This window comes from Mustela nivalis, assembly GCF_964662115.1.
Source record: "Mustela nivalis genome assembly, chromosome: 19".
Classification (NCBI taxonomy): Eukaryota; Metazoa; Chordata; class Mammalia; order Carnivora; family Mustelidae; genus Mustela; species Mustela nivalis.
In genome coordinates this window covers 10,456,214-10,483,477 of record NC_139038.1, presented here as the reverse complement: position 1 = coordinate 10,483,477, position 27,264 = coordinate 10,456,214, and the positions used below count along the sequence as shown (strand labels likewise).

General features: G+C 54.3%; 1 protein-coding gene and 1 long non-coding RNA gene across 4 annotated transcripts; one reads left to right on the top strand and one right to left on the bottom strand.

The window, feature by feature from the left end:
• Positions 1-1,389: 1,389 nt before the first annotated feature.
• On the bottom strand, positions 1,390-8,915 carry LOC309854677. 3 transcript variants are annotated; one of them, XR_014306350.1, is made up of 4 exons: positions 8,749-8,880; positions 5,378-5,489; positions 4,671-4,723; positions 1,390-2,672 (listed from the first exon to the last, which is right to left on the bottom strand). It is a non-coding gene; the product is annotated as an uncharacterized lncRNA (long non-coding RNA). The 3 variants fall into 3 exon arrangements; XR_014306351.1 differs by having other exon boundaries at positions 4,675-4,723; positions 8,749-8,879; XR_014306349.1 differs by lacking the exon at positions 4,671-4,723 and having other exon boundaries at positions 8,749-8,915.
• A 33-nt stretch (positions 8,916-8,948) lies between these two features.
• Positions 8,949-26,429, top strand: RFC2 (replication factor C subunit 2). The gene is made up of 11 exons (XM_082712644.1): positions 8,949-9,099; positions 12,155-12,224; positions 14,913-14,954; positions 15,270-15,376; positions 17,211-17,312; positions 18,053-18,153; positions 20,591-20,748; positions 20,948-21,013; positions 22,323-22,403; positions 24,221-24,334; positions 26,066-26,429. Exons 1-11 carry the CDS (start codon positions 8,993-8,995, stop codon positions 26,174-26,176), a joined length of 1,059 nt encoding a protein of 352 aa, XP_082568770.1. The 5' UTR covers positions 8,949-8,992; the 3' UTR covers positions 26,177-26,429.
• Positions 26,430-27,264: the final 835 nt, after the last annotated feature.

The following is a 27,264-nucleotide window of genomic DNA, read 5'->3' as shown; positions in this document are numbered from 1 at the left end:
GGCCCCCAGACCTATGACGTCGGAACCTTTGTGGTCCCTCCCCTCCCCCAGCCTCAGCATCTGTGTCCCACGCTCTGCTCTGGGTGATTCTATGCAGCCAGGCTGGAGAACCCCTGACCGCTGCTTCCTGAGCCCACACTTGTGTCCTGCCCCCAGCCGAAGCTGAACCACCCCTGACGCAGCAAGACGTCAGATAGGATGGTTTACTCCAGGGGCGCCTGGCTCGCTCAGTCAGTGGGACTGCGATGCTTGATCTCAGGGTTTGAGTTCGAGCCCCATGTTGGGTATAGAGATGTCTTTTTTTTTTTTTTTTTTTTTTTAAAGATTTTACTTATTTATTTGACAGAGAGACAGATCACAAGTAGGCAGAGAGAGTCAGGTGGGCTGCGGGAACTGAGTAGAGAGCCCGGATGCAGGGCTTGATCCCAGGACCCTGAGGTTAAGACCTGAGCTCAAGGCAAAGGCTCAACCCACTGAGCCATCCAGGCACCTCTGGGCATAGAGATGTCTTAAAAATAAAATCTGAGGGGCGTCTGGATGTCTCAGTGGGTTGAGCATCTGACTGATTTCGGCCTGGGTCATGTCCTCGGGGTCCTGAGATGGGACCCCCGGGCTGGGCTCTGAGCCGGGTGTGGGGCCTGCCTAAGATTGTTTCCTCCTTCTCGCTCGGTCCCTCCCCTTGCTCGCACGAGAAATAAAGAAATCTTAAAAAAATAAATAAACAAAGCGTTGCTAGCAACTGACAAACCGTTCTCCCAAAGAGCTTTACAGTTCGCCTGGAACAGAAAAACAGGCAAACAGATAAGTCACGGAAAAGAAATAGAAAAAGTCAATGCATTTATTAAAAGGTGCTTATCAAGAAGGTGAAAATTATGAAGCCAATATAACATATTGGCTTAACATGATCTATGTCAACTAACTGGAACTCAAAAACCTGGGGCGCCTGGGTGGTTCAGTGGGTTAAAGCCTCTGCCTTTGGCTCAGGTCATGATCTCAGGGTCCTGGGATCGAGTCCCGCATCAGGCTCCCTGCTCTGTGGGGAGCCTGCTTCCCTCTCTCTCTCTGCCTGCCTCTGCCTACTGGTGATCTCTCTCTGTCAAATAAATAAATAAAATCTTTTAAATAAATAAATAAAACTTAAAAAGAAAGTGAACATGAAAGCAGTAATGACAGATACATACATGTTATGTGTTACACACCATGTATGTTACAGCTAATGTGCGCACGTGTGTGTAGATTTGCACACCACATCGACACCCCGGCAGAAACATACACTCCTGGGGAGCCTGGCCGGCTCTGTCGATATAGAGCACGGAATTCTTGGTCTTGGGGTTGTGAGTTCCAGCCCCACAATGAGCACAGAGATGACTTAGAAACAATAAAAAAATCTTTTTTATTTTAAATATTTTATTTATTTATGTGACAGATGAGATCACAAGTAGGCAGAGAGGCAGAGAGAGAGAGAGAGGGAGGAGGAAGCAGGCTCCATGCTGAGCAGAGAGCCTCATTCGGGGCTCGATCCCAGGACCCTGGGATCACGACCCGAGCCGAAGGCAGAGGCTTTAACCCACTGAGCCACCCAGGCGCCCCGTAATCTTTTTTTTTTTTTTTTAAAGATTTTATTTATTTATTTGGGGGGGAGTGAGAGAGAGAGCACAAGCGGGTTGGGGGGGAACAGGAGAGGGAGAAGCAGGCTCCCCGCTGAGCAGGGAGCTCGACACAGGGCTCAGTCCTGGGACCCTGGGATCATGACCTGAACCAAAGGCAGATGCTTAACCGACTGAGCCACCCAAGTGAACCAAAAATAATAAAAAATCTTAAAAACCAGAAGTCGGCACTCCTATCTCGCACCGGCCACTGCCAGAGGGGTAAGTGGACAGAACTGGAATGAGCTGGGTGCTCTGGTCCCGCCTTGTCCCTCAGCAGATGAAGCCGCCACAGAAGGCCAGGGCAGACATGCCGACGAGGACAGGAAGAGGGGCCAGCCCGGACGACTGGACAACCGGAACAGAACTAGAGTAAGGAACCCAAACAGCCTAGCGGTCCAGGCTCCGCAGTGTGCGCCGACAGCCTGGCGGTGCTGCTTGCAGCCCTGGGGTCAGGCCACACAGCAGCACACAGATCCCATGGTCCCCGGGGTGCTAGGGAAAATTCTGTGCCCTTTCTTTTCCCCGAGAAGGCAAGGAAGCATGTGGAAGCAATTTTCGAAGTTACCCATTATGAACATTTAGCAAAACAGCTAAAAAGGACAAACTTTGCATACAGAAGGCACTTAAACAGCACGGGTACTTCCCAAGAAGGACACGTTTGCTCAGGCGTGACGGATTTCAGCTTGGCCTGGGGCTCCTTGGAAGACCTAGCTCGAAGGGCATCTCCCTGTGGGGCCTGGGCCACTCCGTCAGGTCTCCAGGTGTCGCCTGTCACTTGGGGGACACCTGTACACCTGCCAGGATTCTCGAGTCATGAAGCTCCTGTCAGACTCCCTCTGCGCCACCTGTTGTGGTCAGAAGAGTGCTCCCAGAACAGTGCTCCCAGAACAGGGCTCCCAGAAAAGTGCTCCCGGAACAGTGCTCCCATGGGGCTGGTCCCTTGTGAACTTTCCACGAGGGAGTCGTGTCCCGGCTCCAGAGTGAGGACTGTCCTTGTCCAAGGGGCTTCCCTCTCTGGGATGCCTGTGGAGAGAGGCGGGGCGGGGGTTACCCAGTGACCTCGTTAACCAGAATGACAGCAGCAAGCCACACACTGAGACACACACACACTTGGGGAGAGACTCTAGGAGAGGCGGAGACAGGCCCAGAGGAAGGGTCCTTCGTGGTACGGGTGCCTCCTCTACGGACAGAGTAATGACCTTAACCAAGGCCCCAGGAAGCTCCTGGGGAAGCCAAGATGCCCTCGGAGGCGCAGAGATGAACAGCAGCTGCTCAGACGCAGCGAGGAGCATGGCTCTGGGTCAGGCCACCCGGTGGGATCCGGGCTCCGCCTCCCACTCCCCAAAAAAGACCTGGGCTGCCAGGTGCCTCAGTTTCCACATCTGTAACAGGGATGACAACAGCTTCCCAGAGGGCCATATGGGGTCCGGGTAAAGCCCTTTACCCAGGCCAACTGCTAGTTACTATTACTGAACCTCAGCGGGGCCTGGAGCCGGGCACCAGCCTCACATTCCCTCCGGGGACAGCAGGCAGAGAGGCAGCTGTCCAAGGTGGGGAGCTGGGATGCTTGAGCGGCCATCTGTGGCCCGGCCACAAATCTCAGGGGCCCGGGGTTTTCTCATGTGCAATAATAACAGTACTCGACCACGGAGTGGCACTTTACTTTTTATTCTTCTTTTAAAGATTTTTTATTTATTTGAGAGAGAAAGAGCACGAGTAGGAAGAGGGGCAGAGGGAGAGGGACACGCAGGCCCCCCCACTGAGCGCGGAGCCGACGAACACAGGGCTGGATCCCAGGACCCGAGATCATGACCCGAGCTGAAGGCAGACACTTCACCGACTGAGCCACCCAGGCGCCCCGCAATTTGACATTTTGAATTAGGATCATAAAGTTCCCTTGATAGACACTAGTATGTCAAGTTCTCTTAAGCATTTCAAATCCTTAAAAGACCAAATATGTAATGATTATACCTGAGCGCTACGGGAAAATATTAATGTAAAATTTTGACTGACTTCATCACGTCTGTAATTCTGAAACTCCCCGGGATTATTCATTAATTCCAAAAATATTTCTCAATAACACCCGAAACTAAAAGATCATCGTGCGTCAACTCTACTCGAAAAGAAAAAAAAAAAAAAAAAGGAAAGAACCCTGATTGTTCTTGCCAAAAATCATCTATCTACCTATCCTCTCCACCTGCTGAATGCTGCCATGATTCAAGACGCTGCCACAGCAGTGGCTAATATGGAGAAAAATCCTTGCCATCATGAAACATACTCTACCGGGGGACACAAAGCACAATACATACTTAATACATATTTATCAGCTAGAGTTCCATGTTATAGAAGAAAAGGGAAAGCCGGGTAGGGAAGGGACAGGTGGAAGGAAGGAACAGGGAAGCCTCAACGAATAGGTAACACAGAGAAGAATGAGGTTAAGAGAGCAAGCCACGTGCACATCTGAGGGAAGAGCATTCTAGGCCAAGGAAATAGCAAGTGCAAAGGTCCTGAGGTAGGGATGTGCTAGGCCCTTCTCAGTGAGCGCAAGGAAGCCTTTGTGCCTGGAACGGTGTATGAGGGCAAGGGTGGTAGAAAGAGGTCAGGGAGATGGCCTTGGGCAGGTAAAATGCACGAGGCCCTGTAGGGTTTGGGTTTTTCCCTCTACCTTGATGCCGAATGTTCTGTGAGGATCTGCCTGGAGACCTCCTACTCCATAAGGTCATTCTAATGACCCTAATGAAATCGAAGATTCTCTTGCCTGGAACCTCGCAATTCTTTTTCTATTTCTACCAGTCTGTTAAGTATCTGCGTCTTGACTTCCGCTCGGGTCATGATCTCAGGGTTGTGCAATCAAGGTTGAGTGGTGGAACCTGCTTAAGGTTCTCCCTCTCCCTCTGCCCTTCCCCACCCCCACCTGCTTGTATGAGCTCTAAAAAAAAGAAAAGAAAAGAAAAGTACAAAAGCATATAAAACAGGCTCAGGGCTCAGACCACCCAAGGTAGATCCAAGAGATCCCCCTACTCGCCAAGAGATCTTGGGGACAAAGCTTGACGTGTCTGCCTCGGGTTCCTCTTCTGTGAAGTTGGGGTAGGAGAGAGAAAAGGGAAGAATGGGGGAGAGAATTTTAGTGGTATCCATAATGTTTTCTTTCTTTTTTTTTTTTAAGATTTTATTTATTCATTTGACAGAGAGACACATCACAAGTAGGGAGAGAGGCAGGCAGAGAGAGAGAGAGGGAAGCAGGCTCCCCGCTGAGCAGAGAGCCCGATGCGGGGCTCGATCCCAGTTCTCTGAGACCATGACCCAAGCCAAAGGCAGAGGCTTAACCCACGGAGCCACCCAGGCGCCCCAAGACGCAAAATTTTAACATCTGTCTTGGTAGATGGGTATATGAATGTTGATATTATTTTCAGGATGTTTCACATGTTTCATAATTTTAAATTTAGAGATAAAAAGATCACAAATCAAAACAAACCCTTCGGGGCGCCTGGGTGGCTCAGTGGGTTAAGCCTCTGCCTTCGGCTCAGGTCATGATCTCGGGGTCCTGGGATCGAGCCCCCTCTCCCTCTGCCCCTCCCCCTTCTTGCACTCTCTTTCTCTCTGTCTAATAAATACATCTTTACAAACAAAACAAAAACTGGGCCTTGCTGCTTCTACCTAGCCTCTCCTGCCCTGCGCAGTCTGGCCCCCGCAGGCCCCCTGCCTCTGCAGCCCCGATTCGAGCTCACCCTGGATCCTCTCGTCCCTGTGGACTCGTCAGGTCCTTCAGGCCTTGCCAGGCCACAGGGATGCCGCGGCGACCAGGAGGGAGGGAGCTCCGGTCCGCAGAGAGCTGTCATTCTGGGGGGTGGAAACGAACGGTAAATAAGGCAATAAATCCAGATAATCGTAAGGACAGTGCAGAAATAAACAGGGTCTTGGGGGAGAGAGAGCAGTGGGAGACAGGGAGGGTGTCGGGGCCACCTTCCAGGCAAAGCCAACAGGCACTCAGCTCTCAGATGCAGGGTTCCGATCTCCGGTCAAACGCCCCCTCCCCAGCAAATCCCTTTCTGACCTCTCAGCTGGGCTCTCCTGCAGAGCATTCAGTGCCCTTTCCAACGCTCAACCGCGATTATAATTAAATCGACATAGGACTGGCTGCTTGGTGCCTGTTTCTCTCCCTACAATTTAAGCTCCTTGCGGGTGGAGGCTTGCCCTGTCCACACATCCCGTGCCCATCGTGGTGGCTGGAGGCACTCAGTCATTATTTGTTAAAGATGGAAGCCCAGAGTCGGGCTGAGTGATTTCTACCAGATTCCAAATTCCGCAAACATCAACAGAGCGACTCCCAAGGACAAATGTCACCAAAATAACCATCCTTATGGTGTAGATAGGTTTTAGGATATATGCTTTTTTACTACAGAATGAGCCTTTTTTAAAAAAGATTTTATTTATTTATTTGACACAGAGAGAGAGAGAGGTCACAAGTAGGCAGAGAGGCAGGCAGAGAGAGGGGGGGAAGCAGGCTCCCCACTGAGCAGAGAGCCCGATGCGGGGCTTGATTCCAGGACCCTGGGATCGTGAACTGAACCAAAGGCAGATGCTTAACCCACTGAGCCACCCAAGCACCCCAAGGATTTTGTTTTCTGTTTTCTCTGCTTTCCGTGTCCTTCCTCTTGGGTATAACTAATTGCTCTCGTACGGTAAGACTCAGGGGGCTTTGCCAAGGTGCAGATTCAATTTCCTGGGATTTTGCCGATTTATTAGGAGAGAAGAGAAGGAATTCATTTTGGCTTGTCCTTGACCTTTCCTTTGGTTTGTTCCTTGACCTGTAGTTTCCCCAACACACCTGGGACCCCCAACGTGGCTGCTGAGCGGCTCTATAGCAATGGACAGAGTTTTTAAGCTCTGAGCTCCGTCTGGGAACAAGTTCAACAAGGCACAGAGCTCAATAAAAAAAAAGCCTTGTTACAAACAACAACAAGAACAATAAAACCCTATCCCGCAGTTCTGCCCTAAAGGTCACCTCCTTCTCTGATTCACCTCGCATTCCAAGTGTAACAGCGAATTCAGAGTCCTGGGCTTCCTGTAGAGTTGGGATTTCGCAAAAAGAACCTTGAGGGGTTAAGAATTACACACTGTTTTCTGTATTTACTGAAAATATTTTGTTTTTAAGCTGTGTATGTGGTTGAAAGGGGTGTATGACTAGAAGGAAAATATTAGTATTACCACATGGAAAACATCACAAGGGAAAATCACGAGAAAGATGTTTCAAAGAGAGTTTATGTTTCGAGAAGATTTGTATCTTCTCCTCCAGAGAAGTAAAGGATCTGTGAACAGGGATTTTTGAAACATGCAAGACAGCTCCCTTAGTTCAAAGGAGAGTGGAAGGAGAGTCAACTTCAAGCGTTTTTTTTCTCCCAAAAATCATGTTAAAGGGGAAAAGAAAAACATTGAGCAACTTCCCCACCTGGAGACTTTAGGAATCGCCACCAGGAGAACAAACTGCTTCAGAATCTGAGTCATTTGCGGTCCCTGCCCAACTGGCATCACGTGTTCCCGTCCATCTCACAGGACACAATTGCAAATTGTGCTCACGGCTTCGAACTCGCTAGCCTGGCTGCGGCACTGGAATGAAATGAGCCATTAGCAGACACGAACTCCGGCGTCTGCTGTGGTCCAGGGGAGGAACCAGGAATCAGGCGGCAGGCACCTCGTTCTCAAGGAGCTGACCCCTCAGGTTGGGAAGAGGACACACAGACTTGACACACTTCACACGAAAATGAGTATAAGAGCAATCATGTCTTCCCCAAGAAACAGCCGTAATTGGGGAAAGGAAATTGAAAGGTCAGGATAAAAAAACTGGGGACCCCTGGGTGGCTCAGTGGGTTAAGCCTCTGCCTTCGGCTCAGGTCATGATCCCAGGGTCCTGGGATCGAGCCCCACATCGGGCTCTCTGCTCGGAAGGGAGCCTGCTTCCTCCTTTCTCTCTGCCTGCCTCTCTGCCTACTTGTGATCTCTGTCTGTCAAATAAATCAATATTTTAAAAAAAAACAACCTGATCAGAATCACTTGGGATATAGCCTTTGGAGCCCATGTTTACTTGAATGACTAATCAATCACCCGGAAGACAAGGTCTTCCACCGGTAATGTATAGAGACTTTAACTGGTGATGGAAGGAAAACAGCCAATGGGGTTCAGATCCGGCGCCTGGGGAAAGCAACCCAGTTCCTCACAGCTGATTCAAACTGTTCTGGAAACGGGGATCCCCACTGTTCAGGAAAGACACTCGAATGCGAAGATCTCCAGTGCGCCAGGCCTTGTGCTAAGCATGGGATAGAGGCTAACGGGTCCCAATTCTTACCTTCCATTTGCACATGAAATAATAGTATATATTAATATAATAATAATAATAATAAAACCCAGTTTTTCTCCCGACATTATGATGCCATACGGTTAAGCGCACTACAACGGAATTTTATAGGAACTGCTTTGGCAGCCTGGTGGGGAACGGATCCCGGCTCCCCCACTTCCCCCAAATGACTCCGGACACACGACTCCATCGCTCTCAAGCCTGTTCCTGCGGACACACCTGAGTACCCGCCCCAGGTCCAACGCACAGTCCGTGGCAGTCACTGTTCATCACGTTTATGAACCGTTCATCGTTGTTCTGACACCTGGGCTAGGTGAGCGAAGACCGGTCCAGCAGGGAGGACAGGGGCCCCAAACAAGGCTGGAAGCAGTGGTCAGGACGGAGGATCCCGCAGGACACCGAGTCCCACTACAGAGGGACGGCCCCGAGCGCTTCCCACGCCCCCCACGCCCGCCCCGGCGTCGGGAGACCCCCCTGACCGCGAGCACCGAGTCCAGCGCGCAGGAGCCCAGCCCGCGGCCGCCGGCGTCTCCACCCGCGATCCGGCCGGCTGGGCGCGGTCAGGTCCCAGGTGTCACCGCCCAGACCGCAGTCCCCGCCCGAGTCCGCCCGCACCAGGGCAGCGGTGGGACGCCCCCCCCCGCCCCTCCCCACCCCCCCGCCCAGGGATGCCGGGGCGCCCAGAGGGCCTCCGCACAAATCACACAGAGACGAAACCGCCGAATGTCCCTTCCTGGGGCGACCTGCCTTCTCGGAAGTCGATGCGGCAGGGTCTCGCCCTGGGGTCGCGGCCCCGCCGGGCGCCAGGACTTCCATAGCAACCGGCGTCTCCTAGCCCCGGCCACGCCCATACCCTCTGCGCAGGCGCGGAAGGGGGTGGGTTGGGCCACCGCTTCCGCGTCCGCCCGGCGTCCGCCGGGTGCTAGGGGCGGGGTCTGCGTGATGGCGTCACGGGGGCGGGGCCTCCGGCGCGGGAAGAGGCGGCGGGAGAATGGAGGTGCAGGAGAGCGGCGCTGGCGCGGGCGAGCGCGGGACCCAGGACCCTGCCCCCGCCCCCAGCAAGGGCCCGGGCAGCGCCGGCCACTACGAGCTGCCGTGGTGAGGGCCCAGACCGTGAACGATGGGTGCTCTGGACGGGTGGGTGGGCGAGTTGGCAGGTCGTGGCCCCGGGGACCCTCGGGGCGGGAGCCCGTTCTCGGGGGTCCCCAGCGGAGCAGGAGGCCCCGGGGGGGCATCGAGTAGATTCGAATTTGGAGAGGGCGGGGGACGCGCGCCGCTGCCCACGCCTGGGCTCAGGAGTGGCCGGTCTGAACTCTGGAAGCGGGGTCTTGGCCCGAGCAGAGCTCACTGTGGTCATAGCTGCCCCCCGGGACCACCCTCGCAGCGCCTGGAGCTGTGTCTGCGGCCGCTCCGACGGCGGGAAGCGTCCGATCGGTTCCGAACTCGGGGTTGTGTGCGAGGGCGCATCCGGGGTCACTGAGAGGAGCTGGTGACCTGGAAGGTGACCCGGAAAGTCACCTGCCCGGGGCGGGGGGCACAGGTGTGGTGTGGACGATCCGCTCGGGTCCCTCCGCCTCTGCGCGTGGGGATGGTTTTCTCTCCGCCCTCCGTGTGTGCCCACCCCTCCAGCCCACCCCTGTCCTGAGCAGATGCCTAAATGGGGCGCAGTACAGCTTCCTAGAACATCTGTAGCAGCACCGCTCGGTCCCCCAGCCACTAGCCCCTCAAATCCACTGACAGCCCTAGAATTGCGGCTGGTCCCAGCTGAGATGGTCCCTGAGTGTACAAAACACAGCGGAGTCCCAGGACTTAGTTTTTTAAAAATCTCATCCGTAATTGTTCTATTGATGACATGTTGAAAATGTTAATCTTTCGAATGGATCCGGTTCAAAAAATGATTAGTAAAATTAACTTCCACCTATTTTCTTTTTACTTGTTTTTAAGCATTTTTACTCATTTATTTGAGAGAGAGAGCGCGCATATGGGCATGTACAGGGTCAGGGAGGCTTGATCCCAGGACCCTGAGATGATGACCTGAGCTGAAGGCAGATGCCTAACCCACTGAGCCACCCAGGCACCCCTCTTTTTCCTTTTTTTTTTTTTAAGATTTTATTCATTTGACAGAGAGAGAGAGAGAGATCACAAGTAGGGAGAGCAGCCGGCGGGGTGGGGGAAGCAGGCTCCCCGCCAAGCAGAGAGCCCGACGTGGGGCTTGATCTCAGGACCCTGAAATCATGACCTGAGCCGAAGGCAGATGCCTAACCCACTGAGCAACCCAGGCACCCCTCTTTTTCCTTTTTTTTTTTTTTAAGATTTTATTTATTCATTTGACAGAGAGAAAGATCACAAGTAGGGAGAGCAGCAGGCGGGGGGGGGGGGGGGAGCAGGCTCCCCGCCAAGCAGAGAGCCCAACGTGGGGCTTGATCTCAGGACCCTGAGATCATGACCTGAGCTGAAGGCAGAGGCTTAACCCACTGAGCCTTTCAGGCGCCCCTCTTTTTTACTTTTTAATGGGGTCGCCAGCAGGTGTAAAATTACATATGGGGCCTGAGTTACATTTTTTATGCGTGACACTACTTTAAATGCTTAGGATATCTCATTCTACAAAACACTCTGCTGTCCTCAGCTTCCATTTGATAGGGAAAAAAGAAAGAACAAACCAGTAGATGATGGAGTATCTTTGATGATGACAGTTGGCGTGCGTTAAATGATTCCGATAGTCAGGGAAGGCTTTTGATGAGATGATATTTGAGCAAAGACGGGAGCTCAGGAAGTGCGCCAAGCGGCAACATGGAGAAAGCTTTCAGGCAGGGGGAGCCCTTGTGGAGGCCCCAAAGGACCAGCATGTTTGCCGTGTCGATGGTCTAGCTCAAATTTCCCCTGACATTCCTAGGTGCAACCCCGGGTTTCTGGAACCTGGTTAGCACTGTAGGAGGATCGTCTCAGCTCTCCGTGCTTGCTGGTAGGGAAGGCCTTTAAAGCAAGAACCATGTCTCACTCCTTACTGTCCCGTCCACGTTGCCTCCCCCTGAGATCTCGAGTTCCTTATACAGTGCTCGGCACCTAGGAAGGACTGAGTATGAACAAGAATTGAGCAGCCACAAGCACGCTCTATCTGCTGGTCTTGGAGGGGAGCTCTTTACTCACCGCAGTGTGTGGCAGACAAGCTTTACGCGTAGCTGCTTCTGCCACAGAACTCAGCCCATAGCCAGTGCAAGCTGAGGGTAAATCAGACTGTCATAAAGGGCAGAGGAAGTGCTGATGGTCAGATTGTTACAAATCGGCTGCCACTTCTGTTCTCCGAGCTAAAGAAAGTCATTTGCTCATAACATGGCTTGCTTATTCATTTGGAGGAGAGAGGTATGGGGGCTCCTGGGCGGCCCAGGGGTTGGAGCATCCAACTCGAGGTTTCCGCTCAGGTCGTGAATCTCAGGGTCATGGAATCGAGCCCTGACTTGGGTTTTGAGCTCACTGGGAAGTCTGCTGAGTCGGCTTGAAGGGTCTCTCTCTCTCTCTCTCTCTCTGCCTATCCCCCTATTTGTGTGTGTGCACGTGCTCACTCGCTCTCTCTCTCTCTCTAAAATAAATCTTTGAGAGAGAGAAGTATTGATCTGAGTAAGCCACTAGCCAGTCCACTTCCCATGGCCTTGTAGGATCGCAGGGCAGACCTGCGGTTACTGTCTAGCCAGCCCTGCTGGGCACCTGGCACCAGTCTGCAGAAACTGACAGGTAAGGGATAAGACGGGAGCTCGGCTGCACCGGGGTCTGTCGGATCCGATGGTGTCAGCGCCTCGTGTGCTGAGCTTCTGTTGTGATGGGCAACCATGCTGCCGCCCGCATCACGGCGCTCCAGATGGCCCGCTCTGGCCCCTCTCCAGCGACAACAGGTGTGTCTCCATGTCTCCTGTTTAAAGGCTTCGGTGCACAATTCTTACGCACTAAGCATTTCCATTGGCCCTTGGGTTACCTCTTTAAGTTTAAAACCTGCAGCATTTACTGTGCTTAAATTGCACGTGTATAATGTCCCGACGGAGCTCTCGGGAAGGGCCTTTAGTGCTTTGCTCCTGAGCCCTGACGTGAAAATAGTCACATCACCGTCTTTACACGTTTTCTTTCTTTTCTTTTTTTCCTTTATGCGTTTTCTTAAAAACAGGGTGGAAAAGTACAGGCCAGTAAAGTTGAATGAAATTGTCGGGAATGAAGACACAGTGAGCAGGCTGGAGGTGAGTGTTTTGTTGTTTTTTTTTTTGGAGATGGTCTTGGGTTGTATTATGTGGTTTTGACAAGCTCGAGGAAGGCGCTTGGAGGAAGACCGCCAAGGTCGCGAGGGATGGGGCGGGCCACAAATGCAGAAGAATCGAGGGATTGCGAGCAGGTCAGTTTGGAGAAGACCGGAAGCCGTGGTGGCTACCTTCCCGTGTCGGAGGCGCCGGCTTCTCGGAGAGGGGTTCTCTGACCCATGCTTCTAGAGCCGCGACGGCAGACTTTCTCCGTAAAGGCTGACTCGCAGGTGTCTTAGGCTTTGCAAACCCTATAATGGCTTTGTCTAGTATTCTTAATTTTTTAAACAATCCTTTAAAATCATAAAATCATTCTGAGCTAGGGGGCTTATAAAAACAGGCCCCGGGGCGCCTGGGTAGCCCAGTCCATTGAACGTCTGATTCTTGATTTCGGCCGGGTCATGATCTCAAGGTCATGGGGAGTCTGCTTCGGCTTCTGTCCTTTCCCGCTGCCCTTCCTGCTGATGCTCCCTCTCTCTGTCTCTCTAAAATACATCAATCTTTTTTTTTTTTTTTTTTTTAAGATTTTATTGTTTCGTTTGACACAGAGAGAGCACACAAGCAGGGGGAGCGGCAGGCAGAGAGAGAGGGAGAAGCAGGCTCTCCTCAAAGCAGAGAGCCCGATGCGGGGCTCGATCCCAGCACCCTGGGATCCTGACCTGAGCTGAAGGCAGACGCCCAACTATCTGGCCCACCCAGGTGCCCCCAAAATAAATAAATTTAAAAAAAAATAAGATAAACAGGGCTGAGGCTGGATTACCCCCACTTCCCGCCAACCCCCCTCCACGGTGGTTTGCCAGCTTTCGCCTAGAGGGACTGAGTGACAGCCTAGCCGACTTCAGGATGACAGGAACAGGAGTGAGCAGAAGTGTGCACCGTAGGGCAAGCTTTGAAATCCTCACCCTAGCGCTCTTTGGGCGGAATCTAGAAGGCCAGCTACGTGAGGCATCACGGAGATAGTCTCTGCAGGAAAGGGGACTTAGACTCTAACAGATACCGAGGTATTTGTTTTTCTTACAAATGAGTTCATTTTACAGATGTTTGCGGGCCATACGGTGCAGTGTTCGGACCTGCTGATAGAATGGTGAACCTAATAGACAGGACCCCTGCTTGCGTGGGCCTTAGTCTCATAGGGGTCAAAGTGCACAGGCCATGTGGGGAGCACTCTGCCGGAGGGGAGGGGGTTGCTGTGGAAGCACAGGGGGTGCGGGCCGTTAACCTGCTCCCAGTGTCTTCGTTCTCGTGGAAGAAGGGACAGCAAAGCTGAGTAAGTGGGCGTTGGCCAGACTTGGGGGGGCAGGAGCAGAGGGAGGCGAGGCAAATGGGAATAGCATGTGCAAAGGCCCAGAGGTGAGAGAGCTTAGCTTGTTGGGCGTGGGCTGATGCCATCTGATTGGAATATGGAATAGAGCTTTCTGGACATTAATGGGTGGATGAATTGCCTGCGGGCGTCTTGTGAAAAATGCAGATCCTGACCAGGGAGTGGGGCTGGGGTCTGTATTTCTTTTTATTTTTTATTTTATTTTATTTTTTTTTAAAGATTTTTTTTTTTTTTAAGATTTTATTTATTTATTTGACAGACAGAGATCACAAGTAGGCAGAGAGGCAGGCAGAGAGAGAGGAGGAAGCAGGCTCCCTGCTGAACAGAGAGCCCGATGCGGGGCTCGATCCCAGGACCCTGAGATCATGACCTGAGCCGAAGGCAGAGGCTTTAACCCACTGAGCTTTAAAGACTTTTTGTTTGTATATTAGACAGAGAGAGACTCAGCGAGAGAGGGAACACAAGCAGGGGAGTGGGAGAGGGAGAAGCAGGCTTCCCGTGGAGCAGAGAGCCCCATATGGGGCTCGATCCCAGGACCTTGGGATCATGAGCTGAACCAAAGGCAGATGCTTAACAACTGAGCCACTGAGGCGCCCTGAGAGTGCATTTCTGACCCGCCCCTGGGGGATGCCGATGTTGCGGGTGGTGGAGCCCACAGAGGAACAGGGGTGTGGAGTGTCTGTATGGGGACGTGGGAATGGGCCGGTGAGGTGGGCAGGGCCTCCTGAGCCCTATTGGAGAGTTGGGGCTCACAGGAGTCATCCGAGGGCTGCGTCAGGCGCAGATGTTTTGACAGATGGGCGTTCTAGAAAGTTGGCCAGCGTCACAATAGAGAAAATGCGTGGGTGTGGCACAGGATTAGGGACCCCGAGACCAGCTAGTTAACCAGCTAGTTAACGGCCAGTTAAAAGCCATCCAGGCGAGAGGTGAATGGCAGAAGGAGACGGCATGGGGCAGAAAAGAAGGACATAGAAGCAGAGAAGGAACGGCCAAGCCTCTGTGACTGAGGCACTGTGTGCGCGGCCAGGGGAGCGCGGGAGGTCTAGTCAAGGACGACCGTGACCTCCAGGTTCCTGGCGTGGCGGGTGGGGTTGATGGCACTGAGGGCCCACGCGAGGGGAAGCACAGGTGGCCCCTGGGTGTGACGGGCAGTGGGGAATTTGCTTTGGAATATGCAGAGCTGAGAGTTTCATGGGGTACCCACGTGGAGAACTCTGTGGCCGTGTCACTGCGCGGGCCCCTGGGGCTGGGGACGCTTGGCACCGCGGGTCTCCAGATTAACCGGTTCGGATGCACCTTTGTTCCTCCAGGTCTTTGCAAGAGAAGGAAATGTGCCCAATATTATCATCGCTGTAAGTCCCCCGGCCGGGCCCTGTTAAATGTCCTGGAGTCTCACTTTCTCCCCAAGAGCTTCAGTGCCCAGAGCTTCCTCGTCCGAGGGGCCCACGGTCACCAGAGCCCTTGCCAGTCCCCTTGGCAGAGGGAAGCATTCGCCCCGGTTGGTCAGGGGGTCCTGTGGGTGGGAGGCTGGATTGATTTGGTGTGTGCGGGGTTGGGGGCGGTTGGGGAGGAGTTCGAAGGGGAGGTGAGCGCCAACGGCGGGGTGCAGGAGCTCGGGAGCAGAGGCAAGCTCCTGCTGTCAGCCTCGGGTGCGGTCTCCTCCCCAGGGCCCCCCAGGAACCGGCAAGACTACAAGCATCCTGTGTTTGGCCCGCGCCCTGCTGGGCCCGGCATTCAAGGATGCTGTTTTGGAGCTCAACGCCTCCAATGACAGGTACGCCTGGGAGTTGGGACCGCGTGACGGACGGATGGCGAGTGTTTGAAGCTTGAGCTGTCATAGAAACTGCCTTTTTGCAGGTCTGGGTTGTCCTTGGGGTTTGTCTCGCCAGCTTCGTGTTTTCCTTTGATCTGTCCCCGTGAACGAGAACCGGCGTCACTTGCCTGTTCACGTAGCATCATAAGCACTGACTTGCTGGCTTCCTTTTTTAATTTTTTTTTTTTTTTAAGATTTTATTTATTTATTTATTTGACAGAAAGATCACAAGCAGGCAGAGAGGCAGGCAGAGAGAGGGGGAAGCAGGCCCCCCACTGAGAAGAGAGCCCGATACGGGGCTCGATCCCTGGACCCTGAGATCATGACCTGAACCGAAGGCAGAGGCTTTAACCCACTGAGCCACCCAGGCGCCCCTCCAACAAGCGTCTTTATTTTTTTTATTTTTTAAAGATTTTATTTATTTATTTGACAGAGAGAAATCACAAGTAGTCAGAGAGGCAGGCAGAGAGAGAGAGAGGGAAGCAGGCTCCCTGCTGAGCAGAGATCCTGATGCGGGACTCGATCCCAGGACCCTGAGATCATGACCTGAGCCGAAGGCAGCGGCTTAACCCACTGAGCCACCCAGGTGCCCCCAACAAGCGTCTTTAAAGCTGAGCGAATACTGTCACAAAACAAGATGGTCCACGTTCTGGCCAGAAGATATTAGGCAATGAAGTTCTCCCTGTTGAGTAACAGGTCGGCTGAAAATATATTTATTTTTTGTGCGTAGATATATGTTGTTCACTCCTTGATGCTAAAGTTCGAGGAAGTTCACCCACGATCTTGGCATCAGAGGACCCCATGCTCTGAGATGGTCCGACTATGGTCGGTTTCACGGCCCGAAGTGCTGCCCTTCGCCTGTCTGTGGCCATTTTCGGATTTGTCTAATAATATGGAATGTTCCCTGTCGTTTGTGTTCATCTTTTGTGAGTGGAAAATGAAAAAGTTTTGAACTTTCAGCTGCAGCCCGTGAATGCTTTCAAAAACAAAGATGATGTATTTGAACTTCTTTTGTCGCTTCTAGAAAGAGAGTGCAGTGCCCTTAGCAACGCAAAACATTGGAGGACAGGACGGGCCAGGGGGACAGTTTTCCCTCCTACCACAGCATCCTAGGGAAGTGCGACAGTCTTGCCTTTTCTTAAGACTTTAATCTTTTCGGGCGCCTGGGTGGCTCAGCGGGTTAAAGCCGCTGCCTTCGGCTCAGGTCATGATCTCAGGGCTCTGCGATCGAGCCCCGCATCGGGCTCTCTGCCCCGCAGGGAGCCTGCTTCCTCCTCTCTCTGCCTGCTTCTCTGCCTACTTGTGATCTCTGTCAAATAAATAAATAAAATCTTAAAAAAAAAAATAAAAAGACTTTAATCTTTTCATTGCTGTTGTTTTTAGCCTAGTTGGGAATGATAAGGAACAAGGAAACAGTCGCTCGGACGATGACATTGCCATTTTCATTTCAAAATACAGGAAGAATAAGGTCATAGAGACCTTGTGACATACCTCAGATTATCAAAAGGTCCGGGGAACTTGCAGGGTAATTGCAAGAGAAAATGCCTCTCTTGCTACTCTCTTGCGCTCTTGCCTCTGGTAGCACAGGAGTAAGTGAATTTGATCTTCGTTTTGTTGGAGGACCTCCAAGAAGGAATAAAAGTAGTGAAACGTTAATCCTGATACACAGAACTGCCCCCCAAATTTACAAACTACAGTCGTGTGCGTGGGGGTGTGGTCTGGGGGTTAGAAGCCCCCTGAGGGTACGTGGGTCTCTCTGGGAAGGCGACAGGACAGCGAGGCCTTGTTGTTTCAGGGGCATCGATGTGGTGAGGAACAAGATCAAAATGTTCGCCCAGCAGAAGGTCACGCTTCCCAGAGGGCGGCACAAGATCATCATCTTGGACGAAGCAGACAGGTAGGGACTGCTTTGCCAAGTGCACAGTGACCTCGATTCCTCGGTCTCTTACCAGGCTTTTTAATTAAAGCGGGCGGAGAGCTTTCTCCCCTCTGCACGACCGTGGCAGACCAGCTTATCACATCTTCCAAAAGCAATTTAACAGGGACCTGACCCCTTATCTTCATTAAGCGACATTTGTTGAAGACCATGTCAGTTAATGGGTTCGTTCCAGCTTCCGGGGAATGATCTATCGTGGTCAGTACACAGGACATCAAATTTACCATTTTAACCACTTCAAAAAAAAAGATTTGGGGCGCCTGGGTGGCTCAGTAGGTTAAAGCCTCTGCCTTCGGCTTGGGTCATGGTCCCAGGGTCCTGGGATCGAGCCCCGTATCGGGCTCTCTGCTTAGCGGGGAGCCTACTTCCCCCCCCCCCCTCTGCCTGCCTCTCTGCCTACTTGTGATCTGTCTGTCAAATAAATAAATAAAATCTTAAAAAAAAAAAAAAAAGATTTTAGTATTAGGGAAGGAGGGAGCACGAGTACGGGGAGGGGCAAAGCAAGAGGGAGAAGCAGACCCCCCACTGAGCAGGGACCCCCCCCCCCCGCACACACCCCCCCCCACGGAGGCAGGGCTTGATCCCAGGACCCCAGGACCATGACCTGGACTTGAGGGTGCCCAGGCTCTCTAGGGAGGGCTGTGTGTCCAGCGGGCCCTGGGCCCCGGTTGCAAACTGCCTGCTTGTGTTTTTCTTCTCAGCATGACTGATGGAGCCCAGCAAGCCTTGAGGAGGACCATGGAAATCTACTCCAAAACGACTCGCTTTGCCCTCGCCTGTAACGCTTCTGATAAAATCATAGGTGAGGGTCAGCTCTGGGCGGCTTGGCCTCCCCCCGGGATGCTCACGTTGGCTCTTTAGCCACAGAAGGGTAGGGCGTTTGGGGTTGCCTACCACGGGCCGAGCACTGCAGAATCACCTTTTTCATTTGATCTTACGTAATTCTGTGTGAAGGTCTTCTTAACTCCACATTAGAGAGGAGAACACTGGAGCTCAGAGGGTTGAGTAGTTTGGCCAAAGTCACACAGCATGCAGAAGAGCCGGGACTGGAACCCCAGTCTCTTGGGCTCTGGCACCGTCGTGGGCACACGTGACATTTTGCTGGCCTGGGTACAGTGTCATGGTCACTGCCTTGCCCCAGACGCTCTCCTGTACTTTCTGTGCACTGGGCGCTTGGCACACACTCAGTCCACACCCGCGGCTTTGTCGTCACCGGGGACTGCCTCCCCCGTGCAAGCTCGCCCGTCAGCCCGCTCTGACCTCGGGCCTGGCCGTCCCTCCCCCGAAGTCGGTGCTTCCTCACCCCTTTGCCCACACCCCCATCTCAGCTTCCTGCCCGGGGCACTTTCTTCCCTTTGCGATACCCACAGCGGCCTCTGCCCGGCTTTGGTTCTCTCTCCCCGATTCTCCCCACTCTCTGCATCACGTCCGCCCCGCTGACCTCCAGCCTGTGTGAGCTCGGCCCCCGGACTCGCCCTCCTGCGCCCAGGCCACGGCTCGCAGCCGCAGACCAGCGTGTGGCCGGCCACGCTGCACTGCGAGGTCCCGGTTCCCAGCCGCGGCGGGCCTGCCGTGGCACCAGGAGCTCTGCACCCGTCCTGCACCCGTCCTGCACCCGTCCTGCACCCGTCCTGCACCCGTCCTGCACCCGTCCCAGATGCTCACCACTTCTCCATCGGCCCGTTCAGCCACCACTCGGCACGCACGGACGCTTGTTCTACGCGGCGCCGGGGGCGAGCAGGGGCCGTTGCGTGAGAACGTTCTCGATCGTCAGGATCACCAGTGTAGGGACACACCGAGAGGGCGGGAGTGGTGTCCTGCCTAGAGACCCCTCCCCGGGTGCATTTCGCACGGGGCTGCGCGTGCCGTACGTTGGGTGATTGGACCCGTGGTCGCGGGCGGAGCGTGCCGGCCCTCCCTTGTCAATTCGTCTGACCCGCGCAGCGTCCTTTTTTGTTTTTTTTTGTTTGTTTATTTTTTTAAAATTTCTAAAGAGCTGCAACAGCCATGGAAATGAAATCACAAAAAAATGTTTCTTCGTGTTAGAGGAAATAGCTCCAGATCAAATCGCTACAGCTGACTTTTCTTTTTTGGAAGATTGTATTTTCAACTCCTCTCCACACCCGGTGGGGCTCCAAGTCACAACCGGGAGATCGAGGGCCATAGGCCCGACCGACCGAGCCAGCCTGGCGCCCTGCCCCAGAGGTGATGTGCACACTGTTCGTCATGGACCCTTCGTGGGGGTCCTGGACTCATGCCAGCGACAAGACAGACACCCGCGCTCTGAGGGAGCCCATGCCGCCTTATTCTGACGCGGATTTAAGTTCTGTGGGCCCTGGAGCGCCTGGCTGGCTCGGTTGGAAGGGCAGGTGACTCCTGATCTCGGCGTTGTGAGTTCGAGTCCCACACTGGGGGTGGGGACTACTTAAAAATAATGAGAATAAATTCTGCGAACTCAGCTTTCAGTGTTGCGCACGAGAGAAAAATCTAAGGGAAACTTTCAGTGTAGCCGAATATCAGCTGCTTCTAATGATGAACCTCTTATCGATGCGGCTCAGCCAAATACATAATTAAGATTCTGTGGTGGAGTTTTCCTGATTTCGGATACGCTGAAATGGACTGACTCGTAGGACTCCTACGTTTCCTTAATGCAGATAAATTTACAGGAGTGCATTCCTTGGAAGTGCCTGTGTGCACGGGACATGGGACACAGGCCCGATGGGGGCCCGGAGACCATGGAGAAGCTGTTGTCCCAGTGTAAAGCGAGGGGCAGGGGCAGCGTCCAGAATCCCGGACCCATCTCTCTAGTGGCTGTCCGTCCTGGCTGCGGTCACATTCTCCTGGGGAGCCTTAGAGAGACCACGCCCATGTCCCATGTCCCTGCTCACCTTGGACCAGCTGGTGGGGACACCAAGCTCACACTCGCACAGTGACCAGAAACCCCACACCGACTCACCCGCCCGCCATGGCTCCTGGGTGTCTCGGTCCCAGAGGGTCTTTTCCCCTTCTGGAAGCCGAGGCCAGCCAAGGCCATCCGCGGCAGTGCAGGGGAGGCCCGCTGGTTGCTGCTTTGAGCTGGTGGAGAGCCACGGCTGGGGAGGGAGCATTGGTGCCACTGTGGCCGGTGTATGTCCCGAGCAGGGGCTTCCTAGCGTGAGGCGGGTGTCAGGGTGGGAGTCCTGGGGCTGCCGGGGCTGCGCCAGCCTCTGTGGTGAGCCTCACCCTCCTGTCCCGGTCAGAGCCCATCCAGTCCCGCTGCGCCGTCCTCCGCTACACAAAGCTGAGCGACGCCCAGGTCCTCGCCCGGCTGCTGGCGGTGCTGGAGCAGGAGAAGGTCCCCTACACGGACGACGGCCTGGAAGCCGTCATCTTCACGGCGCAGGGAGACATGAGGCAGGTGCGCGCCGCCGAGGCCCCTCGGCCACCTACCTCCGGGGCTGCGTGTGCCTTGTTCTGGGGGGGTCATGCAGAGACAGGGACCCCGCTCGCTGGGGCAGACCCGGGAGGAGGGGGCTCTGGTCGGACCCCGATGTTGGGGGCGGTGGCGATGGTCAGGACTGAAAATCGCCGTCCACGTGTGCTTGTGTCTTCCACAGGCGCTGAACAACGTGCAGTCGACCTTCTCGGGATTTGGCTTTATCAACAGCGAGAATGTGTTCAAGGTACAGGAGCCCGGGGCCCTTGGGGGGTTCTGCAGAGCCGGTTGGCAGCAGCGAGTGGGCGCCTTGTGGCGCTGCTGGGACCCTCCTTGCGCCCCGCCAATCGGAGGGTCTCAGGAGCGCCCCCGCGTGTGGGGAAGTGGAAGTGCTGGTGCACCCCAAGGGGCCTCACTGCCTGTGCCCCGGGGGCTTCTCCGATCTGGGGGCAGAGGACCCAGGGGTTGTCCCACTGCTGGAAGGCGGGAGGGGCCGCCGAGCCCCTGCTGCCGGCCTCCCACGCTTACTGAGCTGAGGGACAGAGACGCCCACTCTCTGGTTGGCCACGGTTTTTGTCCTGGGAATGCTTTTGAAAACCGCTGACCCCTCCTAACAACCTGCCTGTCTTACACTTTCCCCCTTACTTGGGGTAAAAACCCGGGTGGGGCTGTCCATGTGTTCAGACCGTGGCTGTTCTTAGCAAGTTTGTGGGTAAAGAAAGCTGCAGGGAAAGCCTGGTTTGCCCCTGGTGGTGACTGTGTTTTCAGGGCTGCTCTGGGACACTTTAGGCTCCGCTTCTGGCACAGACCTTCAGGGCTCTGGAAAGCAGGATTTCTGGGGGAGTTAACTGCTGGGAGGTTCTAGGGTGCGTGGGGCTGGGGGAGACGTTGTAGATAGAGGGCGAGGCGCCAACTCTCGATCTCGGCGTTTTGATTTCGAGCCCAGCGTTGGGCACGGAGACGACTTTAAAAATTAAAGAAATGGTTTTTTTGTTTTACTTAAATTCAGTTAGCCAGCACAGTCCGTGGTTCGTTTCCGATGTCTCCTTCAGTGATTCCTCAGCTGCATAAAGAAGTTTTAAATGTGGGTCGCGAGGTGGAGGGCGGGGAGGGGCCAGCCCCAGGCTCGGGGACACGTGCACCACCGCCCCCAGGCCCGTCTTCACGCTGACATGCTGAGGTGGGGGACCCTGTCCCAGGAAAGCCAGTTTCCATTCCGGGCGGGAGGCTGGTCCCAGTTCTTAAATGGATTGTGAGTGGTTCTGGGCGAGCGGTCCTCCGAGGGACCTAAGGTGTGTGCGACTGATCGATGGCTTTTCGTGCAACAAGAGGCTCCTGCTGGCCCCGTGTTCACCGCCCTGGTGCATGGGCCGTCTGTAGTGACGGGGTCAGAACTTCCTGCCCAGCGAGGAAGCCTGACGCCATCCTCCGGTGACTCGCTCGGTCGTGATGGGGCCTTCTGGGGTCCTGTTGGCCAGAGAAGGCGATGACACACGCTGGTGTGTGTCCGGGCCCCCCCTCAGCCGCCGACTGACCTTTCTCTCCGGGTTGCTCAGGTCTGCGACGAGCCCCACCCCTTGCTGGTTAAGGAGATGCTCCAGCACTGCGTGAGCGCCAACATCGACGAGGCCTACAAGGTGGGCGTCCCTCCTCCCCGACTCGGGAGGTGCGGGGCCGTCGCTCCCCTCGGTTCTTAGCGTGAGGCGGGGAGTTGGGTGCACCTCGCAGGAGGAGGCGGAGCCTGGGAGGCTGGAGTCCTTGCTCTCGGTCACTGTCGACAGGCGTTCAACCCGCAGTCCGGAGCCCCGTCTTTGTCCTACAATGATATGCTCCACAGGAGAACGTTGTCCCCCCAAGACCTGAGGAGAGACCAGCCCAACCCCTCACATTTCCGTGGCGCCGCCCGTGTGGCCGAGGGAAACTTGGCCCTCCGTCCCCCCGAGGGACAGGGAATGGCGTTCTGGGACCCAGTGGTCCCTGGTCATCCAGGAGAAGCAGGACCCAGGGCTTCCGGCCTCACGTGGAGCCTGATGCCGTGTGCGGATTCCAGGGGGTATGATCACAGTTCAGGTGACCCCTGGCAGTGGTACGATTTAAGGCCACTGGCCCCACCACAGCCAGTTTCCCTCCGCCTGCTCCCACCAAACTAGGCCAGAAGTGGGCTGGGTTTAGGGCAGGGCCAGGTGTCATTCGAAACCAAGGGGTGGGGAAAAAAAAAAATAGAAAAGAAAAAAGTAAAAACCAAAGGGCGAGGTGGGGAGACTGAGGCAGAGACCCAGGCACACAACCCCGAGGCAGCCGTCAGATTTAGGGACCCAGAGCTTCCGTGCCCTCTTGCGTCCACCCCAAGATGCCACAGCAAAGGCGAGACAACGGACCCCAGACCCCAGACCCCGTCCCACCAGACCCGGTTGCCTGAGTGGGCTGAGGGGGGCTGGAACCCCGGCCTGGGCGCAGACTGGGCAGAAGGCCAGGACCCTGCTCCCGCGGAGACCTGGTGGAGGCTCGGCCTGCAGGGGGCGCACAGGAGCCCAGCCCTTAGGGAGCACCGGCGGGCAGATGCTGCTTCCGCTTCCCCTCCTGTGCTCACTGGGGTGGTTCCTGTCGCTTTTTAGGACCCTTGGATAGAGCCCCGACGTGGGTGTCCTAGGAGACCATGCAAAGCATTTTTACTTTTATTCATGAGAGAGAGAGACGGAGGGGAGGAGGGGGCAGGGGGAGGAGCAGAGGGAGAGCCACAGGCAGACCGCGCTGAGCTCAGAGCCTGCTTCGGGGCCTGATCTCAGAACCCTGAGAACATGATCTGAGCGAAACCAAGAGTCGGTTGCTTAACCGACCGAGACCCCAGGTGCCTCCAGCCGTGGAATACATTTTAAAACATTTGTGATATTGGGGTATTGGGCTGGCTCAGCCGGCAGCACAGTACCTCTTAATTTCTCTTTTTTTTAAATTTTTTAAAAAAACTTTACTAATTTATTTGACAGACAGAGATCACAAGTAGGCAGAGAGGCAGGCAGAGAGAGGGGAAGGGAAACAGGCTCCCTGCTGAGCAGAGAGCCCGATGCGGGGCTCCATCCCAGGACCCCAAGATCATGACCTGAGCCGAAGGCAGAGGCTTAACCCAGGGAGCCACCCAGGTGCCCTGCACATGTGCCTCTTAATCTCAAGATCCTGAGATCAGGCCCCACATAAGGCATAGAACCCACTGTAAAAAAAAGTAATAATAGCAAAAATAAAAAAGTAATAGTAAAAAAAAAATAGGGGCCCCTGGGTGGCTCAGCAGGTGAAAGCCTCTGCCTTCGGCTCAGGTCACAATCCCAGGGTCCTGAGATCGAGCCCCGCATCCTGGGTCGCCAAGGATGATCTGTCCACTCCCTGCTGTGTGACGGGCCCAAGGCTCGCCCCCTCGCTGCCCCCAGTACCCTTGTCACCCAGCGGATCTTCCTCTGTCTAGATTCTCGCTCACCTGTGGCATCTCGGCTACTCGCCGGAAGACATCATTGGCAACATTTTTCGAGTGTGTAAAACCTTCCAGATGGCGGAGTACTTGAAACTGGAGTTCATCAAGGTCGGTGAGAGTCCAGCAGTGGCTCTCCTGGGGACCGGGGCCCCGCCGCGGTGTCTTGGTTTAGCTCCCGGGCCTGCCCCCTGGGCTCAGTGAGTGTCCCAAGGCCGGGTGGTCCTGGGGCTGGGAGCTGGTTTAAGCCTCTTCTGCCGGTCAGCCTAGGTGCCCTCAGCATCTAAGATTTGTTTGTTGGCTCTGAAAGTCGGGTTAATTGAGGTATAATTGACATAAAGTACAAGGGAGCCTCTCGGTGCCTTCTGTTAACAGAAGTGTTCGGTCTCCTAAAGGCCACAGCCAAGGTCGGACCAGTTCTGTGATTTGCCCCCCACTTCCCAAATACATGAGCCCCTTTGTAACCAGTCAGCTCCCCCAGCAGCCAGAAACCGCCGCTCTGTTTTCTCTCTGGCGGGAAAGAATTTTCCAGAATGTCCTACGGGAATGACCGTGGAATCACGAAGAAGGTAGCCTTTTGAGTCCGTTTAGCTTAATGCGTTTCGGGTTTGTTCATGGTGTTGCGTCTGTCGGCGGGTCGCTCCTTCTCACTGCCGAGAGGCGAACCACGGTTTGTGTGTTCACTGCTCAGAGGACACTGGTGGGTCCGGGTGTGGGTGACCGTCAGTGAGGCCACTGTGAACATTTGCATATGCAAATCAGTGTGAATGTGTACATAAGTTTTTCTTTATCTCGGGCAACTTCCTAGGAGGTGGGATTGCTTATTCTTTTCTTTTTTTTTTTTTTTTTTTTAAGATTTTATTTATTTGGCAGAGAGAGATCACAAGTAGGCAGAGAGGCAGGCAGAGAGAGAGAGGGAGGAAGCAGGCTCCCTGCTGAGCAGAGAGCCCGATGCGGGACTTGATCCCAGGACCCTGAGATCATGACCTGAGCTGAAGGCAGAGACTTTAACCCACTAAGCCACCCAGGCGCCCCAGGGATTGCTTATTCTAATGGTCAGGGTGTGTTGAACGTTATAAGAAACTGGGAAACCAATTTCTGAAGTGGTTATAGCTTGCGCGTTTCTCCCAGCCGTGGGCGAGCGAGCGTTCCAGATGCCCCGCAGAGCCTAGCCAGCACTGGCAGTGTTTGGTTCTCTTTTTTTTAAAGATTTTATTTGTTTTATTTTAGAGAGAGTGCAGGGGTGGGAGGGGCGGGTTGTAGGGGGAGAGGGAGAGAGAGAGTCTCAGGCAGACCCTGCACCGAGCATGGAGCCCGACGTAGGGCTCGATCTCATGACCTTGAGACCATGACTTGAGCCAAAATCAAGAGTCAGATACTCTACTGTTGGAGCCCCCCAGGCGCCCCTTGTCCTGGCTTCAAGGTGCGTTTCCCAGCAGCTAACAGCATGTGCTGATTTGCCCTCCGTTCCTTTTAATGAAGCATCTGTTCAGATCTACCGAGTTCTTCATTGGGTCATTTTCTTCTTAGTGAGTTTTGAGACCTATTTATATATCCTGGCTTCAAGTCCTTTATCAGACGTGTGTTTTCTAAGGATTTTAATATTTTCTCCAAGCCTGGCTTTTGGGTTTTGTTTTTGTTTTTTTTTTTTCTTAACTGTCCCACATCCTTTTAGAAAAAAATAAACTGAATTGTAGACATAGCTCATGACAACCTGGAGTTCATTTTCCAGCTGAAATTTGAGCTCGCTCTATCAGTTTGAAGTAAGCTGCTGGTTCAAATGTAAAAACCTAAAGTTCGCCCTCACTTACCAACCAGCTGGACGTGTGCTTTGTTTTCCAGGAAATCGGATACACGCATATGAAGATAGCAGAAGGCGTGAACTCCCTCCTGCAGATGGCAGGGCTCCTGGCCAGGCTGTGTCAGAAGACGATGGCCCCGGTGGCCAGTTAGGGCAAGAGAACTCGTGGCTGGGGATGACGAGGGTCCTGAGAATCCTCGTCTGGGAGGGACAGGAGTCGGGGCCTACCCGTCTGGAGAGAAGGCTGCCCTCGCCCGTGGCCTTCACTCCACGTCCGTGAGTGTCTGCAGTCAGCCTCTGACTCACAGACGCGGTGACAGGGTGACCGGCGCCCAGAGAACCTCAGGGCTTGGCACCCGACCTGGCTTCGTTAATAAAAAGGCTGTCGCCGGGCCACGAGGAGAACCGGCGTCCCGTCTCTGAGTGGCCCCGGCGTCTGGCAGGTGGCACAGGTGATGGAGAGAGTCGGCTGGTGAAGCTAATCTCCGTGCTTCTAGAAGCCTGGAGGACAGTTCTCTGGGGTTTGGGACAGAGACGGACGTCCCAGAACAGCCTGGGACAGTGAGGCCTTCAGAGAGGACCGGCAGGGGTCACCGGGGACAGTGGTGTGACACCTGCCCACTGGCCTTCTCTGTTCCCCAGTAAATTCTCTGTTACCTCGTATGATTATTTCTCCCCCACGAGGTCTAGTTTTTTCCCCGTTTTTCAAATTACAAAAAAATACCGGTGTACATAAAAGTAGAAAGAAAAGGGGACTCCTGGGTGGTTCAGTCGGGTGAGTGTCCGACCTCTGCCTTCGGCTCAGGTCGTGATCTCCGGGTCCTGGGTGGAGCCCTGCAGCGGGCTCCTTGCTCCGTGGCTCCTGCCCCTCCCCCTGCTCCTGCTCCTTCACTCTCTCCCTTTCTCTCAAATAGATAAAAAATTTTTTTAGGAAAAGGTGGAGGGGAGAATTAAGGTTCTCAAAAATGGCAAAGTAAGGTTTTAAAGAACATTTTAACCTATTTCCCAATCTGCCCCTTATCTGGAGCCTCCTGATCACTGTGAGTCTGCAGGGGAGGACCAGGGCCCAGAGGCACGTGTCTGTGCCGCACACCCCGTAACCGTGGAGGTCGGACTCCTCCCCGCCCAGACCCCCCTCCGTAGCCCACTGTCCCCCCTCGCATCTCTGAGCCTGGGAGATGGGACACTGCGTAGGAAGGAACAAGGGGCCAGCAGCTGTGTTCTGTTTTTCCTTCTCATT